Genomic DNA, 20430 nt, shown 5'->3' on the forward strand with positions numbered 1-20430 from the left:
ATGCTATTGAAGCAAGCATGGAATTTTTTGAAGAAGAAGGTTATTTATAATTAAAGAACATTAGCTTGATACCAAATTATAGTCTTTATATGTTTCAGGGGGCCCCCTGGTGGCACAGTGGGTTAAACCGCTGAGCAGCTGAACTTGCTGACTGAAAGGTTAGTGGTTCGAATCCGGGGAGTGGGGTGAGCTCCCGCTGTTAGGCCCAGCTTCTGCCAACCTAGCAGTTCAAAAACATGCAAATATGGGTAAATCAATAGGTACTGCTCTGGCAGGAAGGTAACAGTGCTCCATGCAGTCATGCCGGCCACATGACCTCTGAGGTGTCTTTGGACAACGCCGGCTCTTTGGCTTAGAAATGGAGATGTGCATCAACCCCTAGAGCCGGACACGTCTAGACTTAATGTCAGGGGAAACATTTACCTTTACCTACATGTTTCAGGACATATGAAACATACAATAGTATTTTTTTATAAATAGCTTAATTTAATGTAACTTTATGATCAACTGCAGTGTATTTTATAGCCAATTTTGGACTTTCTCCTGACCTTTTTAAACACATATTTTCCATGTGGATGTGCACTAAAGTGCACATTAGGAGTGCACATTTCTAGCTGCTGTTATTCCTCCCCAATAACCCAGATAATTCTGGATTTTACAGCATGTGTGGATGGGGCCACAGAATATCCAGCAGAATGATAGAAAAAACAATAGAATGGCCATCAGTTAGTACAGAGTTCATTTAGCAAGTCAGTAGTTCAGATAAATAAAGCCAGTAAGAAGTCTTATAAATCATATTTATCTGATCAAGAAATCACAATCACTGAAAAGTATTGTGAGCTGAATGTAACAAAACTGCCAGGGATATTTATAGACAGCTGTCTCCAGACACAGGTGCAGAATTAGGTCATTGCCTCTTCCTTAATAACTGTTGGCAGCAGCACATTCTCTCCTTGTCCCTTTGCTGCTTGATGAATGATGGTAATGCATCTTGGTATCTATGGCCTTCTTCTGGGATGTAAGACTCACTCTGCTTCAATCTTTGGCTCCTCAAACTCAGAAAAACCATTATGATCAGGAAATGCATATTCCTGATTAATTGCTTCTTCTCCTTTGTCTGAATTGTGTGATTCCAGAGGATGAGTTATCATGCCTGGAAGCTGCATTTTAACTCTTAAAACAAGGTTATCCTCTCTAGTGCTATTTTAGAGCCCTTCCAGACAGGGCCCAGAATGTGGGCCCTGTCGGACTTTTACCTTTTAAGGATTCCCAGTATCAGCAAGTGTACAATAGCTATCTATCCACCTGATGCCTCAGGTAAAAGAGGATTAATTGGGGACAAAGCAGGAAACCCTTGCTTTGTCCCAAATGAAATAGATACACCATTAGACTTGGGCCCCTTAAAGGCCCAGGTCTAATGGGGTATGGGCCCAATTCGCTTCTTTGGGCGTCATAAGCCTGGAGAAGCGAAGAGGGAACCCCCCATTCACAATCTCACTTCCAAAGCCTTAAAATAAAATAAAAAAATCCTTACTGGGACTGCTCTGGCAGTCCTCCTGGTGCATAAAAATGACATGCTAAAAGACCTCATAACCTCTGAGGATGTATATACCCCATAACCTCTGAGGATGCCTGCCATAGATGTGGATGAAACGTCAGGAGAGAATACTTCTGGAACATGGTCATACAGCCCGAAAAACACACAACAACCCTGAGGGGAAGTGGTAAAAACACTTGGTATTTGTCAGTAATTTTGCAGAAGCAGTGGTCTCATTCCATTACTGCAATACTATCACAGAAATAAATATTAGCTAAGTAGATCCTGCATGATGTAGAGTTTTAAGCACTGGACAGGGATTGTGGAAGATAGGAGTTTGAATCTCCACTTGGCCATGGAAACTCACTGGATGACCTTGGGCAAGTCTTACTCTTTCAACCTGAAAGGATGGCAATTCCAAACTCTGTTTGAAGAAATCTTGCCAAGTAAACTTCGCAACTGGTTCATCTCAGGCCCCTTCTACACTGCCATATAAAATCCAGACTTTCTGCTTTGAACTGGATTATATAGCAGTGTAGGAGGGGCCTCTGGGTCACCATAACCTGGAATCAGTTTGCAAGCATATAACAGACACAGCATCAGCATTATATTGACTAGGTATCTATTGGTGACATGGCATACACTGTGGGGAAAAAAGTCAAATTTAATCAGTGAAGCAGAAGTTGTATGAATGGGCAGAAAAAAATGGAATTAGGAATAATTCAAGTACAAGTGACTCAGGCCTCTTCTACATTGCCATACAATCCAATTCAGATAATTTTGATTTTATTTGGCAGTGCAGAAAGGGCCTCACATAACCCCCACCACACATATTCAAATAGATTTTGCTTTAGCAAACAAAATGGAGAAAATGTGGACTTCTGGCTTTTGCTTACTTATATCTTCCTTCTATTTCCAGGCTGGTTAGTAGCCAGCTGCAATAAATCACTCTGACCAAGAGGACATGAGTTCGAGGCCAGCCCATAGCGGAATGAGCACCCGACCATTAAAATAAAAATAAATAGCCCCTGCTCGTTGCTGACCTAAGCAACCCGAAAGATAGTTGCATCTATCAAGTAGGAAATTTAGGTACCACTTATATATGGGGAGGCTAATTTAACTAATTTACGACACTCCAAAAAATCATCCAGCAAGCGTTTGGAATGAGGAAATTGCCATCACAGTGGATGATGAAGCAGCTGCTCCCCCTGTGGGCAGAATTGAGCATACCCTCAAGAAGCTGGAAGCTGGAGAAGTTTAAATTGCCTCTATGTCTGTCTCTGTTCTATGTGTATATCGCATTGAATGTTTGCCTTCGGGGTGAGAAGGGCGGAATATAAAGACTGTAAATAAATAAATAAATAAATAAATAAATACTCCAGTAGTTAAAGAAATAAAATTTATGCAACTTTTTAAAAACTTTTTTTGTACTGAGATATATTCCTACAGAAGGAAATGCTATAAAAGCCCAACATCTGGGCCTTTTAAATATTTCTAAGCTACATAAAAATGTAATACTATTTAGAAAGCAAAAATGCTGGCAAAAAAACTCAATAATACACAAAGAATAATTGTGAGAGAGGTGCATAGACTATAGCTGAATAGCTTCAGGGTTGTCTGTAATGCTTTATATTTTTAAGACCAACTAAGCCTATTGGAAAGAGGAGCTAGAGATGAGGTAGATGCATGCCTTCAGAAGCTTAGCTGGGCAGCTTTTGTGTGCAACTGATATGACTTTATGCTTTGCCCAGTGATCTTGCGGGAGAATATACTCCCAACAGCTCATGCCTTTGCCATCTGGAGAGAAGAGTTTGAAATTACTACAATATCATCTGTTGCCAGGACCATAAGGGAACACCATAAGTACCTCTAACATATCCCGGATATTTTGCTAGAGAAATGGTGATCCATTCTGAGAACCAATCCTAACACAAAAACAAGGCACAAACAAAGGAGATACCACTTTCTAATCTTAATCTGTGTGACTTGAAAAAAAAAACAGTTCTGGTATATTTTTAGTAATTTTATTACCTTTCCAAGAATGATTTTTTAAAAAGGATTTGAAGAACGTCTATGCAAACAGCACCACCTGGTGATTGGAATATAAGCCACATTTGGGGCATTTTTGCTGTCTAGGAGTCTATCTGTGCTGTAGAATGAATCCAGTTTGACACCATTTTAAAGACCATAGCTCAGTGCTATGAAATCATGATAGTTGTAGTTTTACAAGGTTCTTTAGCTTTCTCTTTCAAAGAGCACTAGTGCTTCATCAAACTACAAATCTCAGGATTCCATGGCCTCTAACCCTAGCAGTTGACGTGATGTCAGACTGTATTAACTCTCCAGTGCATATTTACCCCTATATATACCCCTAGAGCCCCCAGCGGCACAGCAGGTTAAACCATTGAGCTTCTGAGCTTCCAACCGAAAGGTTGGAGGTCTGAATCCGGGGAAAGGAGTGAGCTCCCGCTGTTCGCTCCAGCTTCTGCCAACCTAGCAGTTCGAAAACATGCAAATGTGAGTAGATCAATAGGTACCGCTAGGGCAGGAAGGTAAGAGCGCTCCATGCAGTCATGCCGACCACATGACCTTGGAGGTGTCTACGGACAACGCCGGCTCTCCGGCTTAGAAATGGAGATGAGCACCAACCCCCAGAGTCGCACTCAACTAGACTTAATGTCAGGGGAAAACCTTTACCTTTACCTTTACATATACCCTAAAGAGTCATTTACTAGTATGGATCCAACCTTTGACTAACCTTCTTTGCTGCAGTGAAGAAGTCATTGGCTTCTTGCAATGAAGCCTTCCGGTCATCCATACAACGCTTCACTTCTGTCTGCAACAGATTAATTTTCTGATTTGAAAGCTTTAAGTGCTCTTTTTCAGCATATTCTTCAGAAAACAAAATTTTCAGAGCATCAGATTTCAATTCTTCCACAACAGAGTTCCATTCCTAAAAAGAGAAGATCAGCTTCATTATTGCTGGCTGCCATTTGCAATCCAAATCTATCTACTATTCATGTATCTTATCACCAGCTTTTCAGAAGAAAAATCCTCTCAAGACGAAACACAACAGGATAATTAAAAATACATGTATAAATAAAACTCACTGAAAAGCCCTATACTGTAGAATGCCAGTTTCCTTCTGAATTATTTTTAGCCAGCTTAAATCTGAGAGAGAGAGAAAAAAATCATTGTAGGATTTTTCCTGTCCTTTCTAAAGATTGGTTGAGAAGGAGCTGAAAAAGGAAAAGCTGGTCGAAATCCAGAGTCGAGCTAATTCTTCAAGTGAGGAAACACTGGACAAATATATTAATCAAGCCTTGTTGAAATCAGTGGAACTCACTGAAATCCGTGGAATTGCTGTTAGTTGTGACTGGGTGTGTGTGTATATGTGTGTGTGTGTATGTGTGTGTGTGTGTGTGTGTGTGTGTGTGTGTGTGTGTGTGTGTGTATATATATATATATATATATATATATATATATATATATATATATATACACACACACACACACACACACACACACACACACACACATACATACACGCCAGTGTGTAGTGTTTTGAGTATTGGACTATATTTCTGAAGATTAAGGTTCAATAATAATCTCAGCTATGGAAACTCACTGGGTGATCTCGAATGAGTTGCATACCTTTAGCCACCTTATGATTGGTTTGGTTTAGGGTCCTCATAAGTAAAAAATGAATTGAAGGCACAAAACAACAATGAAAACAACAAGAGATTTAAATCTTGATTTCACTTATTTTCTTGCATAAAGATAAGAAACAGGATTTATTTCTTCTCTATAGCACCTTCTACACTGCCATAGAATCTGTATTAGCAAAGTAGATAATCAAAATTATAAGAGTCTACACTGCTATATAATCCAGTTCAAAACAGATAATCTGAATTTTTATATGGCAGTATAGAAGGGGCCTAAGAGATGCCACCTAGGCACTTCTATTTGAGCCTTGCTTGGGGAGGCATAAAGATCCAGTATATCTCTCTCCTAAATGCAGTGCATTGCTATTTTCTTTCGAGGAGCAAGCTTTCTCTCAAGGGATTGTTAGTCAATCACGTAGGCAATTGGTTGGCTCAAAGGATAAACTTTTTTGTACAAAAATCATCAGTGAAGTATCCCCAAGGAGCATAAAAATGTTATCTCATGCAGCTTCATTCTGTTTTGGGTCTTCTTTCTGAACTCCTACTTTCAGTGTTAGTGCTTCAAGCTTGCATCAGACACTGGCTTATAAAATTGTATTACAATAGCTTTCTTTCGCACATCTTTGGTAGCTTTTGCATAAGGGTCCATCTAGTTTGGGGAAAATGGGCCAATGTGTCCATCATCTCTTAGGGAGCCTTAGAATCAGGCTTCCGAGGCCATTCCCAGGTAACAATGGAACCACATAGGGCTGTAGCCAAGGGGGAGAGGAGGTTAGGTGTTCAACCCCCCCCCCCAAATTTTAAGGTTTTTTTTTTTTAAAAAAACTTGGTTTACTCATTATTGTTAACTGATTAACCAAATCCCCATGAGTATCCACTGAAGTTTATCTGCATTAAGCGTCCACTGAAGTTTATCGACGGAGCCTGATTTCTAAATAATTTTGTGTTATGGAACTACTCTTCATGATTCGCTAAAAAAAAAAAATCAACCCCCCCCCCCCCCCCATTTTTTTTCTGGCTATGGCCCTGGAACCACATGTTGATTTCTGTCCATATTGAATCCCACATTGGTCACTCTAGGTTCTCTCCAATACTAAGGCTGGCAGGGTAGAGTTGCCATTGGTCACCTGACATCTGGATCTTGCCCCACGCTAGGGTCATGCAGAAGGCCTCAAGCATTTTCAGCCATAACAAATAAAGTTGTGGCCATTTGACTTCCACTGCTAGTCAGGCAAAAGGCAGATTTGGGAAGAAGGATTACACCAGAGATGGATGTGGTTATACAACTCATGAAGACATAGGATCACCACTTAGGCCTTTTCCACACAGCTGAATAAAATCCAACATTATCTGCTTTGAACTGGAATATAGGGCAGTGTGGACTCAGATAACCCAGTTCAAAGTATATACAGTAAAACCCCGCTAAATCGAGCCCCGCTCGTCCGAGCGTCCGGGCAATTCGAGCCAAATTCCTCCCACTCACCCCGCCAGATCTCAGTGCTGCCTGCCAGAATCCAGCCGGGTGAGTGAGTGAGCGAGGGATGGAGGGTGGTCTCTCTCTCTCGCTCCTCCGCCATGCTGGGCACCAGTGCTGCCGCCCCCCCCCCCCCCCAGCATGGTGAAGGAGCCGAGGCATGGGTGGGTGGGAGAAGGAGGGCCCCAAAAGTCCTCCTGGCTCACCCACTCACTGCCTGGCTCCTCCTCCATGCTGGGTGCAGGACTTTTGGGGCCCTCCTCGCTCACCCACTCGCTCGTGCCTCGGCTCCCTCGCTTGCTGGAGCCGGCAGTACCAGCATCCAGCATGGAGGAGGAGCGAGCGGGTGAGCGAGGAGGGCTCCAAAAGAGCCCTTCAGTCAATGTTTTTAAAGTTAATGTTTTCAATAAATTGCAATGTTTTGATGCTAAATTAATAAATACAGTAATTACTACATAACTTTACTGTGTATTGAACTGCTTTTTCTGTGTATTTATTGCAAAACATGATGTTTGGGTGCTTAATTTGTAAAATCATAACGAAATGTGACATTTAATAGGCTTTTCCTTAATCCCTCCTTATAATCCAAGTTATTCGCTAATCCAAGCTTCTGCTGGCCCGTTTAGCTTGGATGAGTGAGACTCTACTGTATTTGAGATTTTCTGCCTTGATATTCTGGCTGTGTGGAAAGACCCCCAGATTCAGTACTGGTCTTGGAAGTTCAGGTTTCTGTGGTGGTCAGGTGTGGATTTGCACATTTAAGGCTTGTGAGGCTCTGCCCATTCCTAGAAACATCTTAGAATCATAGAGTTGGAAGAGACCTCATGGGCCATCCAGTCCAACCCCCTGCCGAGAAGCGGGAATCGCATTCAAAGCACCCCTGACAGATGGCCACATTGATAACTGAGGCTGGCTACGGTGAGCATACAACTCCCATGTTGCAACTATGCTTTCTATGAGTATGTGTATTTGTAACACATTGATTCTATTATTTTGGATTCTGCTTTAGGAATTTTTGCCTTTCCTATATAATAAATATACTAAATAATTTTTGTTTAGAGACGTGTATTTTGAATTATTTAGTATATTTTGAACCTCTACAATCCATGTCTGCACATTGAATGTTCTATGACTATAGCATATATATGAAAAACTGTCTTATAGTTTGTTGTCGAAGGCTTTCATGGCCGGGATCACAGGGTTGTTGTATGTTTTCCAGGCTGTATGGCCATGTTCCAGAAGTATTCTCTCCTGACGTTTCGCCCACATCTATGACAGGCATCCTCAGGGGTTGTGAGATATGGAGAAACTAAGCAAGGAAGGTTTATATATACAGTAGAGTCTCACTTATCCAACACTCGCTTATCCAACGTTCTGGATTATCCAACGCATTTTTGTAGTCAATGTTTTCAATATATCGTGATATTTTGGTGCTAAATTCATAAATACAGTAATTACTACATAGCATTACTGCGTATTGAACTACTTTTTCTGCCAAATTTGTTGTCTAACATGATGTTTTGGTGCTTCATTTGTAAAATCATAACCTAATTTGATGTTTAATAGGCTTTTCCTTAATGCCTCCTTATTATCCAACATATTCGCTTATCCAACATTCTGCCGGCCCGTTTATGTTGGATAAGTGAGACTCTACTGTATCTGTGGAAAGTCCAGGGTGAGAGAAGAACTCTTGTCAGTTGGAGGCCAGTGTGAATGTTGTAGTTAATCACCTTAATTAGCATTGAATAGCTTCATCTCCTGGCTTCTTCCTGCCTGAGGGTTTCCTTTTTTCCGAGTTGTTAGCTACTCCTGGTTGATTCATGTCTGGAACTCCTCTGTTTTGAGAGTGTTGCTTGACCGCTCCAACAACTATCATGTCAGACTACACAGAGAAGCTACTGAAATTCACAAACATGTGGACAACTTCAACAAAAAGGAGGACACCATGAAAATGGGCAAAATCTGGCTACCAGTATTAAAAAACTCAAAAATCAGAACAGTAAATAAGAAGCAACACTCTGAAAACAGAGGAGTTCCAGACATGAAACAACCAGGGGCAGCTAACGACTCTGAACAAAGGATGCCCCCAGGCAGGAATAAGCCAGGAGATGAAGCTATTCAATGCTAATTAAGGTGATTAAGTGCAACATTCCCACTGCCCTCCAACTGACAAGAGTTCTTCTCTCACCCTGGACTTTTCACAGATATATATAAACCTTCCTTGCTTAGTTTCTCCATACCTCACAACCTCTGAGGATGCCTGCCATAGATGTGGGCGAAACGTCAGGAGAGAATACTTCTGGAACATGGCCATACAGCCCAGAAAACATACAACAACCCTGTCTTATAGTTCATATTATTGGATTATATTTCTGTTTGTATTGGCCTCTTGCCTTTATACTTTGGGGAATCCCTTCTCTGTACTGTGGCTGAGATTGTGACATCTTTGCTTTTTGATGATTCAATGTTCACAAACTTTGTTTCATGCGCAAATTTATTAAAAGTATATGTGTATAAGGTGTATATGAAACAAATGAGTTTTGTGTTTAACTTTAGGTTTCATCTCCAATATATCTCATTATGTATATGCAAGAATTCCAAAATCTGGGGAAAATGATAGAAATCCAGAATGCCTTTGGTCCCAAGCATTTCAGCTAAGAGATACTCAAGCTGTAATATACTTCTGAGCACAGAAGTACATTTCCAATGGCTGTGATAATCATGTTTCCTTACTTCGTCCCTGGTGCTGAGTTTGAAACAGCTTTCTCTGCCTTACTGAGTAGCATAAAGTCCATTCTGCCAAACCGAGATTGACAATGACAAATGCAATGTAACATTGATATAAAATATTAATACACTTCAGTGCCATATAAATTCAATTATATTGCCTAGGAACAAAGATATAGAGTGTCATGTATTTTGTTAAGTGAATTGCCATATTTCAGGATGGGCCCATGAACTATTAAAATGAATTGAATTAAGCGCTAGACAGTGTATTAAAACACCCCACTGAGCCAAATAATGTCATTCCTATCGCCTGAAAAATGGGCAGTGGCCAAAAACCCGAGAAGCACAAAAACTGTCTGCCCTTTTCTATGAAGGAAAGTTATTCATCTGCATACATTCCAAGAGGCTTCATTCTGTATGAAGAAGTGTGGTAACCACAGAGGATTTTACATAGGCATTTAATCTGTTGAATCAAAGCCAACATTTGGGCTCAACTAGGACTCTGTTTCATTCTTAAAGGTCTTGTGCAGATGACAACAATGATGATGATGATGATAACGCAGCCAGTCCTATGATTCATATGCCCTCCCCCACTAGAAAGCATTGTACAGTTCCAGAGAAAAGTGCCAGTCAAAGCAGTTGGCATCCAGCTTCCAAAGGGGACCATCACCCAGCCAGCAATGCCTGGCTCTGAGGACATATTCTGGACAGCTTGGTGGAAAGCAGGACCCAATATTATACATAGTCAGTGTTGCTCCCCAAAATGAGACAGAGAATGGCTGTAATAGAGATAGATCAAATGATGTGATGAGGGAGTGCGGTACAGTGGACTTCTTCAGGTAACAGATTGCTAAGATTGCCACTGCAAAGGAGAGAACCCTTGGGGACATAGATGAAAGTAGAAATAAATATTTAAGTGCCATAATCCTTAGAAGATCTTCCAGACTGACGTGCCCATTGGCTTGAGGAATAAGAATAACTTGTTTATGGTAGAGAAAACTAAACTTATCTGCTGACTCTCGTGTGCTTCACTTTAATAATATCTGAGATGGAAAGTTATATCACACTGATACTCCTTTCACTGCCTTAGGTTCATCCTGCAGAATTTTGTAATTTAGTAGTTATTTAGAATTTTCCAATAGAGTGGTCAAATACACTCTCTTGAACTAACGTTCTTAAAATGTCCTGACTAAGGGGTTTCAAGATATTGCACGGGATTCCTCAGCCATGTAAATAAATGTACCCCCAAGTTAAAATTATGCTCCTCCGAAGTGACATTTTCATTCAGTCTTCAAAGCTTTCAGTGGGTAAAAAACTCAGGGCTATGTCCGTTTTATTGTTGTTTTTATTGTTTTTATTGTTATTTTAAAGCCAAGTGTATTGTTTTAATCTATTTTTGTAAACCGCTCCGAGCCAAACTGAGAGTAGCGGTATATAAGTTTAATAAATAAATAATAATAATAATAATAAATAATTTTCTCTCATTGAAGAGAGTGAGACACTAAAAATTGTTCACACCTTGAATTCTCATATTTTTTTGTTCTCATTCCATTTGCAGTTTTGTCTGCTCCTTTCCTTTGGATACCTAAACTTTGTTTTAAAATGTTTAACTTTAGTTTTAGGTTACTACAATGCTATAAATTTAGGGACAGAACAAATATATTACGAGAGGCAATGCCTTCATCCTGCCCCATAGCTAAAGGTAAAGGTAAAGGTTTCCCTTGACGTTAAGTCAAGTTGTGACCGACTCTGGGGGTTGGTGCTCATCTCCATTTCTAAGCCGAAGAGCCGGCGTTGTCCGTAGACACCTCCAAGGTCATGTGGCCGGCATGACTGCATGGAACGCCGTTACCTTCCCGCTGGAGCGGTACCTATTGATCTACTCACATTGCCATGTTTTCGAACTGCTAGGTTGGTAGAAGCTGGAGCTAACAGCGGGCGCTCGCTCCACTTCCTGGATTTGAACCTGGGACTTTTCGGTCTACAAGTTCAGCAGCTCAGTGCTTTAACACATTTCGTCACCGGAGGTTCCATAGCTACACGCCTAATAAAACTGCTACTTAAATTCCTTAGTCTGGAAAGAGAATGTTTATTTGCTAATATATTTGAAGGCCAACTGAGAGCTTGTAAAAATCAAATTTCATTCTCATTTCTAATATTTGCTAGGAAGAAAATAATAGAATCATAGAAACCTAGAGTTAGAAGAGACCTCATGGGCCATCCAGTCCAACCTCTTTCCAAGAAGCAGGGAAATGCCAAGAAGCAGGAAAAGTACTAGGAAGGAAACATACTAGGAAGACAATGTACTTTGGCTGGTTTTATGTGCCACAAAAATCTGGTGCCAGGAACACTTATTATATCTATTGAAAATCTTAAGTGTTACCAAATTTCATCTTTATTTTCATCCATTATTTTCTATCCTTCAGTCCTTACACAATTCAAAACATGGTCAGTGCTATACACCTGTTGCCAACTCAGGTCCCAAAGCTACTTAGATTACATATAGGGAATAAGGCAGTAATGAAATCAAATACTCTTCTGATGAACTGAACTGTAGGGATCTCCAGGAGTGAACAAAATGCCTAGACTCATTTTTTTGGCACTGCTCTTCATCGTGCTAAGTAAAATGTGCATTCATGGCAAATGTTTGCTTTGAGGAAAAGATACTAAGCTCATAGTGAAATAAATGACTTTTGTGGAAATAACCCTGTCATAAATCTGTCACAGTTATTACTTCCTCAGTACCAACTGTTTAGATAAATTACAACTAAAATTTACCTTTAGCATTACGCCTATTTTATATCCAACAAGGTTGACTATTTACTCTTTTAATTTGAGTTTGAATTAGATCACATTACTATGATTTAAAGTTTTGGGGGGAAATGCTTATTTCATAACACTGCACACTTTTTCAGGATATTTAATATATTTAAACTTATTTAATAGTCTTCACCTAAACTTGTAAAAATGGGCTCATTATTCTTTAGACTATCTGCAGACAGCATTCTGTTCACTTACAAGCCACATTTATTTTTCAGTTATATAGTCTTTTTTAAACAAGGGCATAATTTATAGGTTTTTACCTAAAATGTGAATTTTCATTATAAGAAGAAAAATAAGTACAAAAACATGCACACAAATTATCATTTTCTACCATGATATGAATTTTGCAGTCAACTCCCGTTCTTCCTGATCTGTGACACTGTTTGAGTAACTATATGCAAACTAATCTCAGTTTCAAGTGAGACGTTTTCACTGGGCAGAATTCCATTTAGCAAGGAAAAAAACTGTTTAATTTGTTTTTGTTACTTGCCTTCAAGTAAACATTGACTAGTGGTAATTCTATCCCAATATTTTCTTAATGGTATTTTTTCCGAAGGATAAATTGCCTTCCTTTGAAGCTCAAAGGATGATTTGCCCAAGGTCACATACTGAGCTTCTGTGGCCAAATCAGGATTTGAATTATGACCTGATCTCCTGGTCTAACACTCAAACCACTGCAGCATGCCGGCTCTGGGTTGTATGCACATGTTTTAACTTTTCAAGTAACTTAATTCAACTTATGGCTACCTCATGAATCTCACAGGGCTTTCTAAGGGTGCATCTACACTTGCACTTTATGCTGAAAGAGGCCAAATCAGCCCTGTGGCGGTTGCATGACAAAGGAGCTGATTGAGATTAATGTGGCCTTGCACTGTGTTAATAAAGTTGCAAGATACTCTGGAGCTTTTCCAAAAAATTCCAGAATAACCTATGACTTTGGGCACATGTAATCAACTGTGCTACTTCCTATTTGAGAACTAGCCACACTGGGTGTGTAACCAACTGTGTCATCCCGCTCAGGCAGCCTGGGAACAAGAGATGGCACTTTTATCTTGCCCCTCAATTATTTGCATAGCCAGGCATGAAAAGTGCCTGTTCCTCACTCAGCACATGGAGTGATGAGGTGACAAGGTGATCAGAGTAGGAAAGGGACCAAAGTAGAGGGAGAATCCTTTCCCCCTTTTCTTTGTCACATCACTTCATCACTCTAGATGTCGAGCAAGAAATAGCACAATTTTCATGCCTGGTGGGCACACCTTGTTTGTCTCCTGAGAAATCTGTATAAAGGCCAAGTAGCCACAGTAAGAACAGATCACAGAACAACAGACTGGTTCAAGATTGGGAAAGGAGTGCAGCAGGGCTGTATACTTTCACCCTCCCTATTCAACTTGTACGCAGAACACATCATGCAACGTGTGGGGCTTGAGGAATCCTAGGCCGGAGTTAAAATTGCTGGAAGAAGCATTAACAACCTTAGGTATGCAGATGATACCACTCTGATGGCCGAAAGCGAGGAGGAGCTGAGGAGTCTTATCACCAAGGTAAAAGAAGAAAGTGCAAAAGCTGGGTTGCAGTTAAACGTCAAGAAAACCAAGATCATGGCAACTAAACCTATTGATAACTGGCAAATAGAGGGAGAAAATGTGGAGGCAGTGACAGACTTTATACTTCTAGGCACGAAGATCACTGCAGATGCAAACTGCAGCCAGGAAATCAGAAGACGTTTACTTCTTGGAAGGAGAGCAAAGGCCAACCTTGACAAAATAGTGAAGAGCAGAGACATCACACTGGCAACAAAGGTCCACATAATCAAAGCAATGGTATTCCCCATAGTAACCTATGGATGCGAGAGCAAGGTTGAACGAAGGAAGATAGATGCTTTTGAACTGTGGTGCTGGAGGAAAATCCTGAGATTTTGGACCGCAAGAAGATCCAACCAGTCCATCCTCCAGGAAATAATGCCCGGCTGCTCACTGGAGGGAAGGATATTAGAGTTAAAGTTGAAGTATTTTGGCCACATCATGAGAAGATAAGAAAGCTTGGAAAAGATCATGATGCTGGGGAAAATGGAAGGAAAAAGGAAGAGAGGCCGACCAAGGGCGAGATGGATGGACGGTATCCTTGAAGTGACAGACATGAACTTGAAGGAACTGGGGGCTGTGACAGTTGACAGGGAGCTCTGGCGTGGACCATGAGGCCACGAAGAGTCGGAAACGACTATACAACAGAGAGAGAGAGAGAGAGAGAGAGAGGGCACAGCAAATGCCTGATTGAGGGAGGAAAGATAACAGTCATGGTTGAGCAGTGCAGAACTGGTTTCAACACCACTTAGCCATGTAGCTGTCATCCAGCCGCGAGGGCAGCTTGGGACCATGTAGTTTAGCTTCCATCTAGCTTTCAAGCCAGCTTAGGGGCATGGAGTATAGGCCTCTGGTGATGTTAATCAGGAGTATCCCACTCTGAATCAGCATCACAATTTCTATCCAGTCAAGATGCTCCCTTAGAAAATTAATTCTGATGAGGTGGTTTTGTCATTTTTTCCTCTGAAATACAGCCAACTACAATTTATTGATGTATTCCATATAAATACTAACCAGGGCTGAACCTATTTAGATTCCGAGATTAGACAAGATTAGTGTCTTTAGAGCAGAGCTTTCCAAACATTTCATGTTCATGACACAATCATTCAGCTTTAATAGCAAACCGAAGGTTAAAAAAAAATTGTGTAAGGAGCGACTTGAGAAACTGCAAGTTGTTTCTGGTGTTAGAGAATTTGCCGTCTGCAAGGATGTTGCCCAGGGGACGCCTGTATGTTTTACCATCATGTGGGAGGCTTCTCTCATGCCCACTTATAAGAGATGCAAACACATAAATAACTAGTAATAACAAAATCCATGGGGACACAACATATTTCATGAAAATCTTTAACTTATACAGTAGAGTCTCACTTATCCAAGCTAAACAGACCAGCAGAATCTTGGATAAGCGAATATCTTGGATAATAAGGAGAGATTAAGGAAAAGCCTATTAAACATCAAATTAGGTTATGATTTTACAAATTAAGCACCAAACTTCATGATAGACAACAAAATTGACAGAAAATGTAGTTTAATATGCAGTAATGTTATGTTGCAATTACTCTATTTACGAATTTAGCACCAAAATATCATGATATATTGAAAACATTGACTGCAAAAATGGCTTGGATAATCCAGAAACTTGGATAAGCGAGAATTGGATAAGTGAGACTCTACTGTATATATTTAAAATATATGATTTATTTATTTTGTATGAACTCAGAGGTTTCTCTTTATGTTTGCACAACACACCTACACACTGCAATTGATGCACTAATACAGTGGTTCTCAACTTGTGGGTCCGCAGATCTTCTGGCCTACAGCTCCCAGAAATCCCAGCCAGTTTACCAGCTGTTGGGATTTCTGGCAGTTGAAGGCCAAAACTCCTGGGGACCCACAGGTTGAGAACCACTGCACTGTGTCTTAACAGCTAGTTTGGAAAGCTAGGTGTTAAGCTATGCTAAATGATGTTTTAAATCTCAAAGATAACCTTGCTGTACTAAAGATAAGCTCCTTTATTTCCCAGAGCAGTGCTTCTCAGCCCTTGGTCCTCCAGGTGTTTTGGAGTTCAGCTTCCACAATTCCTAACAGCTGGTAAGCTCTGGCTGTGATTTCCAGGAATTTAAGTCCAAAACACCTTGATGGCCAAATGTTGAGAAGGACTGTCCTAGAGCTTGAGTGGGAACTGTGCAGCACTCCAGATGTTGCTGAACTGCAATCCCCAGTATGGCTGACTGATGGGGTCAATGATGACATATGGCACAGTTCAACAACATCTCAAGGGCTACACAATTCCTTCCCTTCTAGATGTTAATGCACACTAATACACACTATTTAAGCCAGTAGGCAGTTGGGAATGCTCATTAATTTCCATCTAGGAAGAGAAAGAAATGTGCATGAATTCTACCAATTTCAGATCAATGATAGTATTTTTCTCAGCCTTCATGCATGCTGGGGTCTCTGTGCATTCTGTATCCAGTTCCTGAATAGTGAGCAGTTTGGTGGCATGATCTACTCAGAACCTAGAAGCAAAGTGCTACAGGTAACAACATTATCTGTAACAATCAGATAACGTTTTGGGATAATGAAGGTACGTCTATGTTCCTTTTGCAAAGAAATGCAAGGACTCATCACCTGTTCTCTTTCCTTTTTTATTTTGGAGGCAATTTTCTTATATTTTTTATATATGGTTTCTCCTCCTCAAAAAAGAGGAATAAGAAAGTAATGAGTAACACAACAAGAAAAGCATATGACAGGCAATGCTAATGAGTAATGGTGAAAGCTGAACAACTATTAATATTCCTTTTTTAAAAAAAACTTCAAACTTACCATATCTACAATTAACTGTCACTGGGAGTTATTGAAAGTGGCTGTAAGTATTATTTTTGTCAGACTGTGTTGCTGTTTGGCAATGAGGGGTTACTGTCATTCATTTCCATCAAGAACAAACAAAGGCCCTGCTGTGGCTACGCTTTTCCCTGCAATCTTATCAATACCTCTAAAGAAATACAGAACTGTGCTCCAGTGGATTTCAACAGAAAGGTCATGCTATTTTACTTTTTGTCTGTACAGTAAGTAACCTTTCCAACTGCAACTTTCAATTATCTATGTGGCAAGGAAATTGAGCCCCTTACGGGTCTGTTGATTGACCTGGAAGCTTTTGAAAAAATTAATGCAGTTAAGAGGGGAAAGCATGAAGAAATTATACACTATTTTTATTATTCTTTTCAAAATGTGGAGCATTTGTTCAAAAGAGATTAAAGATATTTCAAAAACATAAAGTGGCTAAGGGAAAAGAAAAAAGGTCATAATCCTACGCAAATCCAGTCACAGTAAAACCATGACCATAATTCAGTGAAAGTTAAGTGGCTTTAGGTTACTGAGTCCAACTGCCTAATAATAACAACAACAACAACAACAACAACAACAACAACTTTTTTCTTATAATCCGTCTCCATCTCCCCAAAGGGATTCAAGGTGGCTTACATGGGGACCAAGTCCAAAAAACAAAAAATTCAAAATACAAGAATTAAAACATAGTCAGAACAATATAAATTAAAACCATTAGGCAATTTACGAAATAAAATATTTAAACACATCTAAAAGCAACAGAGACCTAGTGGGGCCAAAGGGTTTTAGTCAAGAATAGATTTAGCTTAGAATTTAGTGGCATATATAATTGAAATGCTTGTTTACACGGAAATTAAGTTGGGAGGAGATGGCTTATCCACAAGGAAAAAGCATGGAGTTGGAAAGATGGTACAAGTAAAATATATTTAAATCAATGTGGAAAAGGATTTTGATTTTGATTAATGACCAGGACAAATATTTCTACGAAAAAATTGTGTATTCTGAAATAGCAGAACACTTTCTTGAATGATTGGTGTATGGGAGTGTGGATTTTCAAATAAGTTCTTACTTTAACCTTATTTTCCATTTCCTTGTGCTCCTCAAGTAAGTCTTCATTTTCTTTTAAAGATGAACCACAGCCTTGCTTATGGAAATAATCTTTTATATTCTTCTTGTACCAAGAAGTTACCTGAAAACAAAAACATTTTCATAGATATAAGCAATAAACAACATCAGTCATGGTATGAGTGACTTCTGAAGATTATGATGATTGTCTTGTTTTCTTTCCCCACTGTAGTATATTACATACTCCCAGAATTTGCTTTGGAGAATCTTCAAATGAATGAAATGAAAGTGTTCAGTATTTACAGGGACACATTTTTTTTTCATTTGCAGAACAATAATGCATTATACTTTTCTAAAGACTTTTAAATAGTGGTATTAAAGTCAGTTTTCAGCCTGTCAAGGTGACTAAAACTAACAACAGGTTTTAAGTCAATTATTCATAGTGTGTGTGTATGTATACATAACAAAGTATTATCACACACCGGAGCCCCCCGTGAGGCAGCAGGTTATACCACTGAGCTGCTGTACTTGCTGACCAAAAGGTTGGCAGTTTGAAACCGGGGAGCGGAGTGAGCTCCTGGTATTAGCTCCAGTTTCTGCCAACCTAGCAGTTTGAAAATATGCAAATGTGAGTAGATCAACGGGTACCCCTCTGGTGGGAAGGTAATGGTGCTCCATGCAGTTATGCCTATGGCCACATGACCTTGGAGGTGTCTACGGACAACGCCGGCTCTTTGGCTTGGAAATGGAGATGAGCACCAACCCCCAGAGTTGGACACGACTATAAGTTTAGTCAGGGGAAAGTCTTTACTTTACCTAACTCTTATAGTACTATTATCCTAATTTAATTGCTATAGCTGCATCTTGTGAAATTATGGCATTTGTAGATCCAATCAGTCTCTGGCTGAGAAGCCTAAATGCTCCTCCCGAAACTGCAAATCCCAGGATTCAATAGGATGTTGCCCTAGCAGTTATAGTAGAATAAGTGTGCTATAACTGTGTAATATGATTAGGACCTGAGTGGGGATTTAAAGAGCATTTTGCTGGGCATTTGGGCTATATGGGCAAAGAAGGGAAAGCAAGTTGTCATATGCCCAACATTCACAATTTCATTAACGCTCTGAAAGCTCCAACTCATGGATCCAAAGGTCTTCTTCTGCCAGATTTGACTACTTCTGCCAATATGAGAAATTCCTTTTCCAATGAATGAAACCTTATTTATAGCCCGCCCTATCTCCCCGAAGGGGCTCAGGGCAGCTCACAACAAAATATACAACGGCAAAATATTCAATGCTGATAGCAATACACAAATAAATCAATAAACAAATCAGGAACAACTCAGTAAATATAAATCAATATAAATGAACAAGACATAAAATAAGTCCACATAATTTCTAACATATTAAATCCTTAAAATATCTAAAATTAGGCTAAAATTGTTGTGGTGGGAGATAGAAAGCAACAGATTAACAGGATAGGTGCTAGCAACTAGGCAACGTACAAATGGATGTATTTAAACCTCCTCCTCTCCTTAAGCTAAATTGCATAAATGTGTTTTAATAGCTTTTTGAAAGAGAGGCGGGAGGAGGCCATTTGTAACTCTTTAGGGTGGGATTTCCAAAGGTGGAGAGTGATCATGAAGATGCTGCTCTCCATGAAGTATGTTAAACCTGTTGAGCATGTTTTTGGTAACACAGAAAATCATCCAGAATGGGAAGAGGAGGAGAAAAAAAAGTTCTGATTTCATTGATATTGGACAGAGAAGTATACCATTTGATCTTGGCCATAAAGTGAACAAGTAGCCTTTTCCCTGGGAATTAGGAAACTGGGCCCATATGCAGTTCCTATTGCTTATACCAGATAATGCACGTGTGCTCTTTCTTTCCTGAGCCTCATATCATGCCTGAGCAATCACATAAATCTGAGTAATACACTCATATGCGCAGAAATTTTTATCACTCAAGTTAAAATGCAGGTCGCCTATTTTAATCATGTATTAAATAATTACCCACAGCTAGGCCACAGTCAAACAAAGAGTATTCATGCTTAACCTCCATTAACTTCGGCGAAGCTTAAGCATGCATAACTGCACTGAACTGAGGTCGTCCTCTTTCTTTCTCTGTTACCGACTAAACTACAAAGTATCCCTCTAAGAATATTTTGACAGTAAACAAGAATACTTCCAACAAACTCTGTAACAACACACTTGGCAAATTACCCAAGGAGTTCAGCATAGCTAGGGATATAAAAGAGATAATTAATGTAATTAAATTTTAATTCGATGTCACATCACAAAGCTGTTTTGTAAGTGCTTCCAATTTATTCATTTTGATGTTGTTCCACATTCAAGGACCAACTTTATTTTTAACTCGTGGTACTGGAGAGCTGGATACATATATGGGTTTATCCAGAATGATAAAGATGCTCAGTAGCAACAAAGATGACAATCTAATATTTCACCATTGCAAGAGTGATCAAGTGGCCTACTTGATTGTTCTTGAAATGATGCCCTCTCACCTTCCTTCTTATGTTCCAGACATAGGTAAAGATTTTCCCCTGACATTAAATCTAGTCGTGTCCGACTCTGTGGTTTGGTGCTCATCTCCTTTTCTAAGTCGAATTGCTGTTGTCCGTAGACACCTCCAAGATCATGTGGCCGGCATGACTGCATGGAGAGCCATTACCTTCCCGCCGAAGCGGCACCTATTGATC

The 20430-nt window shown here is 39.8% G+C and overlaps 1 protein-coding gene across 7 annotated transcripts in view; it reads right to left on the reverse strand.

Moving 5' to 3' along the window:
- ccdc141 (coiled-coil domain containing 141) overlaps nt 1-20430 on the reverse strand; it is a 192447-nt gene that overhangs the window by 79264 nt on the left and 92753 nt on the right. For all 7 annotated transcript variants that reach the window (XM_062962957.1, XM_062962973.1, XM_062962964.1 and 4 more), the window contains exons 7-8: nt 17723-17842; nt 4296-4490 (exon numbers count right to left, since the gene is read on the reverse strand). In XM_062962957.1, the coding sequence (XP_062819027.1) occupies nt 4296-4490; nt 17723-17842 (315 nt within the window). The remainder of the gene's footprint in view (nt 1-4295; nt 4491-17722; nt 17843-20430) is intronic.

This window comes from Anolis carolinensis, chromosome 1 (assembly GCF_035594765.1).
Source record: "Anolis carolinensis isolate JA03-04 chromosome 1, rAnoCar3.1.pri, whole genome shotgun sequence".
Taxonomy (NCBI): Eukaryota; Metazoa; Chordata; class Lepidosauria; order Squamata; family Dactyloidae; genus Anolis; species Anolis carolinensis.